We start from the raw sequence: 9,616 nt of genomic DNA, 5'->3' as shown, positions 1-9,616 counted from the left end.
CACCTTTAAAATCATAAACAGAGCCCCCCCCCAGCCTTGCAGCAGCTTAGTGGTTATAACCCCATTGCGCTTGGCTCTCCCTCCCCCAGCCCAACCCCGTCCCACCCGGCCAGTCCCAACTCTGGTCAACAGCCTTGCAAGTTGCTTCCAATGGCAGGAAGGGGCTCCACAGCCAGGACGCCCCTTCCCTCCGGGAAGCCAGCCTCTGGACTTGCAAGCAAAGGCAAACAATTTCACATGCATCAGTCTGGAGGGAAGGAGCTCTTCCCCCAACCAGGGCAGATGAGCTGGTTCTGGTCCCCCCCCCCGACGTATGGCTTTGGTTGGACTGACCCCTCTGGGGTGGCCTAGGTGGGGGCCAGGAGGTGGCAGGTGTCAGTCCCCACTGTAGGAGCCCCACTAAAATGTTGGGTGGCCAACCTCGTTGCTCCTCTTAACCGTGGGTGGAGGTCCTGCATTGCTCCTGGGCACGGCCTGTAGTACAATTCCAGCCCCCCGGGGGGGGGGGGGCTTGAGGCTGGCGGGGGGGGGGGGAGAGGCTGCAGCCTAGGTCAGGGTGATGTAGGCAGAGGCTTTTTCTTTCAGCTGCCGCAGGCACAGATGGCAGCTCCAGCTCCCTGCAAGCGGAAGCAGCTGGGGGTCACAGCCTGGCTTTCTCCACAAAGGGAGCCACCCCCTGCCCTGCCCTGCCCCTGCCTGGCTGGCTGGCTGTCCCTTACCTTCAGGGGGCTCGGCCATCGGTGGGCTCAGGCAGTACATGTGGTAGCCACGGTCACAGTCATCGCAGAAAAGCAGCTGGTCCTGGGGGGGAGGAAGGGGCCGCCACTGAGAGGCATTGGGGACCTTGCTCCAAGGGGCAAGGGAAGCAGCTCCCCCCCCCATGGCTACCATGACTGAGCCTGCCGCCAGCCTAGGAAAGAGCCACAGAAAGGGCCACGCTTTCTGCAGGCCACGGCAGGCAGCTCCTGGCAACCCTGCAGTGGGAGCGGAGAAGTTGTCCAGGTGGCCCTTCCAAACCCAGCAGCAGCAGCAGGTTGCTTACGTCGTTTTCGGAAGTGCCACAAAGGCTGCAGCTTTTGCACTCGATGCACTGCCAGCGGTAGGTCCGCACAGCAGCCGTCATGTTCACTGTGAACTGCAGGCACGACGGGTGCCCTGGGGGGAAAGAACCAGCAGTCCCTGAGGTGGGCAGAATGGCCTCCAAGGGCCAGCAGCCCAGCAGGGAAGCTGAAGTACTTCGGGGTAGGATTGGGGCAGAGTAGTGCAGGGACCCCTGGCCTCGCAGAGAGGGCACGCAAGACCCAAAGCTCCGCCCCCCTTCTGTCAACCACAACCCAGCCCTAGGGCTTTTTCCACACCTCACCAGGCGAGGACCTTAAGGCACCCTGCAGGAACTCCCCGGCTGCCTCTGAGCCCCAGGTGAGCCCTGCCACTGGGCAAAAAAGACTGCCTGCTGGCAGAGCATCCACACAACCAGTTTGAGGGTTATTGACCGGTGGCAGGGAGGGTTCAGAAAATTCATCCTATAAAAGTGTTGGGCATACTCACCATGCCAAGCCACAAAATTGCCAGGCCTAGCAGGGCTTTAGCAATCCTCATTCGTTGTGCTGTCTGTAGCCACCAAATTCCCAACTACCATCCTATTCCCTTCCTCCAAAAAGGGAGCGCAAAGTTTTGGGCTCATGGGTCCCCGGGGGGGGCCCCAAACACCATAGCTGCATCAAGCCCGCAGGTGCCATTTGGCCAGAGACTGAGGCGGCTCACCTGAGCGTCCACAATCAGCACAGGAGATTAAGTCCTCCGGGCAGCCAGTCTTCTTGGAGCCGCCTAGACAGAAATCACAATAACCATTTGGTATGACTGTCCCATCCGGAGCTTTCTTAGCTGCAAAACAGCAAGGAGAGGTCGAAATCAGGGGTGGGCCCATACGCCCCTCTCTTTTCAAATCACCCCCCCCCCCGCACCGCGGACGCGGTGGGGTTGCCACATCCAGCCGGCCACACGCTCGCTCGCTCGCTCGCTCGCAAACTGCTCTCCCGAGGCGGGAAGACGCTCGCTCTGGCCTCCTGCGCCCCTCTGCCTTGCGCGGGGGCGTAGCAAGCTGCTGACTGTGCACAATAGAGCCCCCAAGGGAGAAGTCCCACACACGCGCGCGCGCGCGCGCGCGCCCAGCTCAAGCGCTCCTCGGGCAGCCTGCATTGTGGGCACATTGCAAAAAGTGGCAAGTCGCAGTCGCGCAGCTGCCTGATGGAAGCCGCCTTCCTCGCTGAGAAGGTGCTGCCCTTCCCTGCTGCTTCCAAAGCTCTTCCCTCTTCCGCTCTCTGCCCTTCCTTGTCGCTTTTCGGGGGATCCCGGAATAGTTGGGAGGAGATCCCAAACGGAGACTTTGCCCGCAGGACAGACAAGGGGAAGGGAGCGCTTCCTCTCACCCTCCCCATAACTTTAGAGAAGCCCCTGAGGGACATGGGAGGGGAGGCCGCACGGGGGTCCCAGGCAGACCCCACGTTCTCAGGCTCCAGCCTCTCAGCACTGCTGTGGGGGTTTACCTGTGTGCCTGCGCTGGTTCTCTGGGACCCAGTTCAGTTCTTTGTAAAACTCTAGAGAAAGCCAGAAATGGCAAGAAGAAAAAGAAAAAAAGGAAATAAGCATAGAAAAATAATAAAGGAATATATTTGACTTGACTCGGCTTAGGGGAACCAAGCCTGGGAGGGGCGCCTGCGTTCTCCGGTCCTCTGGCTTGTCTGGACGAGCAGATGAGCGAGCAAGGAAACGGCCGAGCTGCTTTGGTAAGGAATGGGGACGCCGTGGGGCGGGGGCCACGAGAGGGGCGGGGAGGCATCTTTTGGGCGAAAAGCAGCCCAGGCGGTGCGAGCGAGCGAGTCGGCGACGGGCACTGGGAGAGAGAAAGCAGGTCTCGGACGAGGCGGGGGGGGGGCACCCTGCAGGGCCCCGGCCCTTTTCTCCAGGGACGGCGGCTCCAAACAGCCCCTTCCCTCACCTCCCGGTTGCTTTGTGCAGACTCTGCTCCGGCGACGGCGCTGGTGTCTCCATGGCAACCACCAAGATCGGGGAGGGGATGTCTTTGTTGGGGAGGGGGCGGCCTCTTTCCCTCCCCCTTCCCCTCCCCCCAAGTCTAGGGAAGGGATCCGGAGAAGCTTCGTCCGGCATGCCCACTTGCAGAGGCTTTTCCACGTCCCCCTCCTCCCCAAAAGAAAGGGGGTCCCATCTCTGCAGCCTTCTCAGCGGAAGAGCCCTTCCTCTTCTGCCCCGTCGGGTCTCTCTCTCTCTCTCTCTCTCTCTCTCTCTCTCTCTCTCTCAGACACACACACACACACACACACACACACACACACACACACTTCAGAAGCTGTGCAGCATCTCTTTGCACACTCAGCCCCCAAGCTTTCCTGGGTAGGCAGAGACTTCCATGTGCATATATGTGCAAGCATGAATGCTCCCCCCACCTGCTTGCCTTCCCAGCTCCCATTCCCCAAACAGCCTCGGCTTCCCCTAGACCCGTTTCCCCCCCCTCCTTGGATAAACCCAAGCTGGAAATCTTCCACCTGCCAAGTTCGCCCACCGTGTTTCCATGGCAACTGCATCAGGATGGGAGATGCTCGGAGTGGAGCCTCCCGCAGTGGCAGATGAGTGGGGGGGGGGAGACTTTCTGGGAGGGTGAGGCGATTGCCTGTCTCTAATGTGCCAGCTCTGGGAACTGAGTGTCCCCCGTGCCCAACCCCCCCCCCGCCCCAGGCTGAGACCTCCAGCTGCTGCACTCTCACAAAAGAAAGCAATCGCAGCTCCATGGGGGGGGGTTTCCTTCATGGGTGGGCTGGCATCTAGGGCATTTCCTCCACCGGAAGACCTGGCCAGCAAAGGAGGCTGGGCCCTCAAGGACTAACCGTGGGAGGAAAGGGCAGCATGGATGGACCAGGGTTTTCCTTAGCCGGCTGGGAACTCTGGCAGGATTTAGAGCTGAGAGCTTCCCCACTCAAGGTGGGGGGCTGCAGATTGCGGCCCTTTGCCCAGAGTTGTGCTGCTAGCCCTCTGGGTGCTGCCTGGGAGACCCTATTCCCCTTTAAACCCAACAGAAAGCCGACTACCCAGCTAAAGGGGCTAGAGGCAGGGCACAGCACTGGCACAAAGGGAGGGGGAGGCGACACTCACGTTTGTGGTTGTTCTTGCGGTGGAAGGGCAGGGTGTGCCGCTCCGGACCCTCTTCACCTTCCTCTTCCGCCAGATGTGTATGCGTGTAGTGGTAACTGAGTCCAGGGCGGTTCTTGTAGCGTTTCCCACAGACTGAAAAGCCCAAAAAGCTGCTGAGGAGGCACCGCAAAGGCTGGCCCACTTGGTACCCCAAAAGTTCCCCAGCTTCTCTGCCCTCCTGGAAACTGCAGGCTTCTCCTCTCTCCAAGGTGATTTTGGGGGGCTGCCAAGGGTGCCCCCCACCCCCAAAAGGCCCTACAGGGGCATTCTCCTGGCCAGCCTGTGCCCACTTCCCCTTCCTTCCCCTGCAGCCCCATCAAGGAAACTGGTGGATGTGGGGCCTCATAACAGCAGTCAGCCTGGTGGGACACGCCCTAAACCATCCGCCCCCCAACCTCAGCCCAGAAACCTCCTGCAACTCTCCCGGAAGGATGCTGCACTCACTGTCGCACACATAGGGCTTGTCCCGCTCTTCCAGCAGGGCTGCCTCCGGCCTCTTCCGCAGCCCTCCGATCCCGTAGGCCTGTGTGGGAAAGAAAGGCAATGAAACACTCCCGGGACCCTTAAACGGAGGCAACTTTCTAGACCTCATGAACATTGGTGGGTGGTCTGTGGGGAAAAGGAGACACACTTTGGACCTCATTGCACAAGCGTCTCTTGTTTTCAGGGGGGGCCTCCCCCTCCCCACTGTCACCTGTGCTGTCACCCTCCCTGCTTTTTGCCCCCTTCTAGGAATCACTTCCGCGTTTTTGCCTTCTGACACAGCCGAGGGGAGACAATTTGAATCCAGTCTGTACCCTAAAGGAAATGATCTACTTTTATTTCTGGCATTTTGCTTTGAGTTTCATAGGGGGAGGGCGACTGGAAGCAGCTTTAGTGGTCCCTAGCAGATCAGAGAGAGACCCCGCTCTCTGTTTTCCACTGACCCCTCCACACAACCCAGGAACAGCCCAGAACTACAGGCACCAGGCTTGATCCTCCTGGTTGCTCTCCGGGGTCCGTGCCAGAAAAAGGGGTTCTGGATCCCCTCCAAGCAGCCCCTTCCTTGCCCCTCCTCCCCACCGTGGCTCTTTCCCCAGGGGGGAGCTGCCATCCAGCACGCCCCCTGGTGTAGAGGTGTCAGGTGAGGAACCCAGGGGCTGCCCTGGCTGGTCCTGGGCAGAGGCTCCAAGGCAGCTGGCCAGGAGCCGCTCTGGTGGGGGCCCTCCCCCCTTGCCCAGGCTGGCAGCTAAGGAGGACACCAGGCCCCACGTGCCCCAAAGGCAGCTGTGGCAGAAGGCCTTGGACCAAGGCAGCCCCTTTCGGTCAGGCGGGCTCTCCCCAAGCAGCCTCTGAGGGGCCCGGAGGAAGCCCACCACCTCTTGTTGGGAAGCCTGTAGCTAGACTCCTCCGTTGCTGAAGGTTCTGCCAACTACTCCAGCAAACTTTTGACCCTGCCTGAAAACAGTTGGAAACCAAGTGATCGTTTCCCTCTAACTTTCTGGTCGTATTTTCGAAGTTGTAGAAAACATGCTGGTTTGTGAGCTGGACAAGCCTGTTGGTGGTGTGGCTCAGCCAGGGCTTTTTACAGCCGGGCACATTTTTCTTGTCAGTGGCTGCTGTGAGCCGAAGATGCTGCAAACTTGTGCCCCTGCTGCTCCAGACCCCCCCCCACCTCTCTCTCACACACACACCGTGCTGCCAAGCGGAGGGGGCCCCCCACCTTGCTCTTGGCCTTGTTCTTCCGCCGGGGGACGTCATCGTCCAGGTCCTCCGGGTCCAGATCGTGCAGGAATTCCCCAAGAGGAGCCTTCTGTGAGAAAGGGGAGGGGGCACATCAGAAGCTGCTCCCCCCAGATCCCAGACCAGGCTCAGCTGAAGGGCCTGTGGATGCTAGAACCAGGAGGCTGGAGGGGAGGGGGGAAACCGCAAGGAGACCTCCCAGATTCTTCCCTCATCCTGAGGGCCTGGGGGGGGGGACCCCGGCCCTCTGCCTCCCTCACCGGGCAGTCGGAGATCAGCTCATCCTCCTTCATCTCCGGCTTCTTGTCTCCCATCTCTGCACAGAGCAGGGCCTCCAGGACGGGGCCTTCTGGGAGAGAGGCTTCCTTCTTCAGGGGTGGCTCACAATCTGGGGAGACAGTGGAGGATGAGTCAGGCAGAAGAAACCCTTCCTCTGGTCTTCCTTGCATGTTCCCCCCCCCCACTGCTGTTTCCTGCCAGGCAGACGCTTCATCCCAGAGCAACACCTGGCTTAGTTCGCACCCAGAACCTGCAGAACTCCTCCTTACTTGTACCTCCCCCCCGCGCCGCCTCCTGCCTCTGGCCCCTTCCTCTTCCAAGGTAAGGGCATCATCCTCACCACACACAGCTCTTCCCAAGGGTCTGGGGGCCACCCTGACCTCCCCCAGCCCCACCTCAGCAAGTTGCAATCCCTTTTGCAAGCCGCAAGGTCAGTCTCAGCCTGTGCAAGAGGGGAGTCTGCAGGCAGCAATTCCACAGGCTCTCACACAGAAAAGGGCCTCTCTTAATGTTGTGAGGTAGGGAACTCTTTTCAATGATCTCCTCACCGCAGATGCTTTAATTTTGTTGGCTGCCCAGAGCTCCTTTTGGCAGACGGGCAGCTCCATAAGTTGGCTTAATAACTAAACCATCTCCCCAACTCTGCTCGGCAAGGGTGGCCACCACCCGGCAAGAGCTCCGTGTGCTTTTCCGTAAACCATGGTTCAAAGCCAAGTTCTGATCGGGCCTTTCGAGCGTTCCATTTAGCCGCGGCCCCCACTGGTTTGTTTCACTCGGTTGGCAACTGGCATCTTTCGCAACTCTGAAGCTCCCAGAATCCCAGGGGCCATTTTTGGCCAGGGTGCTGCAGAGAAGGCCCCCAGGGCAGCTGAAACACCCTCGGCCCCCCTCGCCCCCAGCTCCTTACCAATCTTGAACTCACAGGGCCGCAGCCGTGGGTCCTCCAGGATGTTCAACCGCCGCCTCTTCCGCCAGCAGCGAGCCGGGTAGGTGTAGATCTGACCGGGTGCCAAGCCTGGAGGGAAGAAGGGTGAGTTGCCCACAGTCTTTCCTGAATTTGGCAGGGAATGGGGGGGGGGAAGTCTCCCTCTCCTGGTGTCTGAAGAAGGCTGGCAGCGGAGTCTCAGTTCTGCCAGCTCCCTGAAGCGGAGCAGCTTTGGGTTGCTGTGCTCTCCTGGTATGGCGCTTGGCATGGCGGGGGGGGGTGCCTTAAAAGCAGGCTTCATTCCTCTCTGCTCTTTTTCCACCAATGAACCCAGCCCGCCCTGATACCCAGGGACCTCAGGAGGGATAACTGAGCCCTGGGGGGAGGGATGCCCACCTATCGGCCTCTCTCATCTCTTTCAGGCTCCTAGTCCTCATGAAGTCAGAGTTTGTGCTTCTCTCTCCTCCCCCAGCTAAACACTTGGCTCTTGTGGCTCCTACGTACAATACCCAGCCTAGTGGGCATGTCCGCACCTGGGCCCCGGTGGGTCTTCTCCATCCAGATGTAGCAGTTGTTCTGAGCGACCCCTGTCTGCGAGTCCAGGAACGGCAGGCGCATGCTGCGCTCAGCGCACAGGCGGGCATTGTAACTACGGCAGTGCTCGATGGCTTCTCGATAGAAATCTTCGCCCAGGCTGCAAGAGAAGGCCCGGCCCTCAGCCAGCACGCCTCGGTCGCTCCGGCTGCCCAGCGCGGTTCCGAGACCAGCCCTCGCCCGAAGCTGCCGGGAGCTGAGAAAGCGGATCCAGGGATTCCCCGCGAGGACTGGAGAAGGCCACCGCCGGCTGCAGCGTGGAGAGACCCCGCACCACTAGAGGCAGCAGGGCATGGGACCCCCGCGTCCCCTCCCACCGCTCAGGAGAAACAGAGCTGGTCCACGAGAGGAAGAAGCGATGGCTTCGGCTGACCCAAAGGGTGAGGAGGAGGAGACCCTTCGTCCTTGGAAGAGTCCCCTCCCCTGGGAAACCAGCCCGAGAGACCCCTGCCCAAAGGGGATCCGAAGACCGTTCCTAGCCCGGAAAAGTCTCGGCTCGCAGGCACCGGCTGGGGCATGGCATCACGCGGCCCTCTGTCTATCTGCTGGCCCGGCCCAGGAGTGCCCGGGGATGCGGAATGCCTTCAGTTCCTCCCACGGGGAGGCTGAGCTCCTCCGGCACCGAACAATGGGGGAAAGAGCAGTAGCGGACCCCACCCCGGCAGCCGGGCCGCCTGCTGCTTCGGCTCGCCGTTGCATCCTGTTGGGGAAAGCCCCGGCACCTGTTCCCTCGGCACACCTGTACCGGTGGCTCTCATGCAACACGCGTGCCTACAGACGTCCACGCGGGGCACCGGGAAGGACGTCGAGACCCAGCCCACGCTGGTGCCGATCCGCCGAACGCGCAGTCACACACACGCGGGGGCCTCTCTCAGAAGCCTCCCCACCCCTTCCAGCCCCAAGCGCCCTCCCCGTGCCCATCTGTACTGCCAGCAACCAGGCAGACCGAGCCTCTCCTGCCCCCCATCCGCCCCCCTCCTCCTCCTTTCGCCGCCAAGAGCAGCTGCCGGAACGGCTGCGCCCCCGCCGCGCGAAGGGAGGGGAGGGAGACTCCAGTCATCTCCCTCCCCCCATTTTGCATCCCTGCCCCTTGTGCTTGCCGGGGAATCGTGCCACCCCCTCCCCCCAGATGTGGGGCACTCACTCACCATTTGATAGACTTGTGCACAGCTGTGGCCATTTTGATACGGTAGGAAAATGCCTCACCCAGCCTGTCTGGGCTGGTGGGAGAAGCCACGGATTGCCCCCTTTCTTTTCTCTCTTTCTTTTTCTTTTTCCCAGCCCCCCTTTTTTACCTCTCACATCGGAATATACTGTACAATTTTATTCATTCTCGAGCAGCTTGCAGCAAGGGGGGCCAATCACAGTCCAGCTCCGCTGAGCCCGGTGCACCATGGGGAATGTAGTCTCTGGGTCTTACAGAAGACTTCTCTCCTCCACATACACACACAGACACTTTTTTGGCATTAATATTTTTCCCCTCCTTCCTTTGCAAGCGCTTTACCCGCTGGGGGTGGGAAGCAGGCATCTGTCACAAGAGGACTACAACTCCCACAAGGCCATGCGCTTGACAGCTGGGAGACCCACCTCCCAGGGACTGAGGGAGGGTTGGGGATATTAAAAAAAATGGGAGAGGGAGTTAATCTCACTGTAAATTGCATTGCTGCAAGAAGCCGCCCTTGCCAATTGCCGCGCGGCTTCCGTGGAGCGGCTCTGGCGGGCGCGGGTCTAGCCCCGGCGCGGAGCAGAGACCGCCAAGATCGCAATCCGGGCTTGCTGAGTCGAGTGCAAGCGGGCGATGCCGAACCAGCAGGGGCAACACCTGATCCGCGCAATCACCGAGTCTGGCTCCGGAACCGATAGGGTGCTCTCGAACATGTGCAGAGCGCT

At 60.5% G+C, this 9,616-nt stretch overlaps 1 protein-coding gene across 6 annotated transcripts; it reads right to left on the bottom strand.

Annotated features, from left to right (window-relative positions):
- Nucleotides 1-515: 515 nt before the first annotated feature.
- On the bottom strand, nucleotides 516-9,103 carry DPF1 (double PHD fingers 1). Of its 6 annotated transcripts, none has more exons than XM_039361891.1 (12): nucleotides 8,875-9,103; nucleotides 7,666-7,826; nucleotides 7,115-7,222; nucleotides 6,189-6,316; nucleotides 5,909-5,998; nucleotides 4,651-4,729; nucleotides 4,168-4,299; nucleotides 2,547-2,597; nucleotides 1,765-1,884; nucleotides 1,043-1,155; nucleotides 720-801; nucleotides 516-617 (listed from the first exon to the last, which is right to left on the bottom strand). In XM_039361891.1, the coding sequence occupies exons 1-12, from the start codon at nucleotides 8,904-8,906 to the stop codon at nucleotides 547-549; spliced, it is 1,167 nt and encodes a 388-aa protein (XP_039217825.1). In that variant the 5' UTR covers nucleotides 8,907-9,103; the 3' UTR covers nucleotides 516-546. The 6 variants fall into 6 exon arrangements, with proteins under 6 accessions (XP_039217825.1, XP_039217828.1, XP_039217826.1 ...); XM_039361894.1 differs by having other exon boundaries at nucleotides 1,765-1,827; XM_039361892.1 differs by having other exon boundaries at nucleotides 7,130-7,222.
- Nucleotides 9,104-9,616: the final 513 nt, after the last annotated feature.

This window comes from Crotalus tigris, unplaced genomic scaffold, assembly GCF_016545835.1.
Source record: "Crotalus tigris isolate CLP2741 ecotype Arizona unplaced genomic scaffold, ASM1654583v1 scf7180000019364.2947544272:3078424, whole genome shotgun sequence".
Classification (NCBI taxonomy): Eukaryota; Metazoa; Chordata; class Lepidosauria; order Squamata; family Viperidae; genus Crotalus; species Crotalus tigris.
The sequence above is the reverse complement of the archived record's forward strand: the minus strand, read 5'-3'. Positions and strand labels throughout refer to the sequence as shown.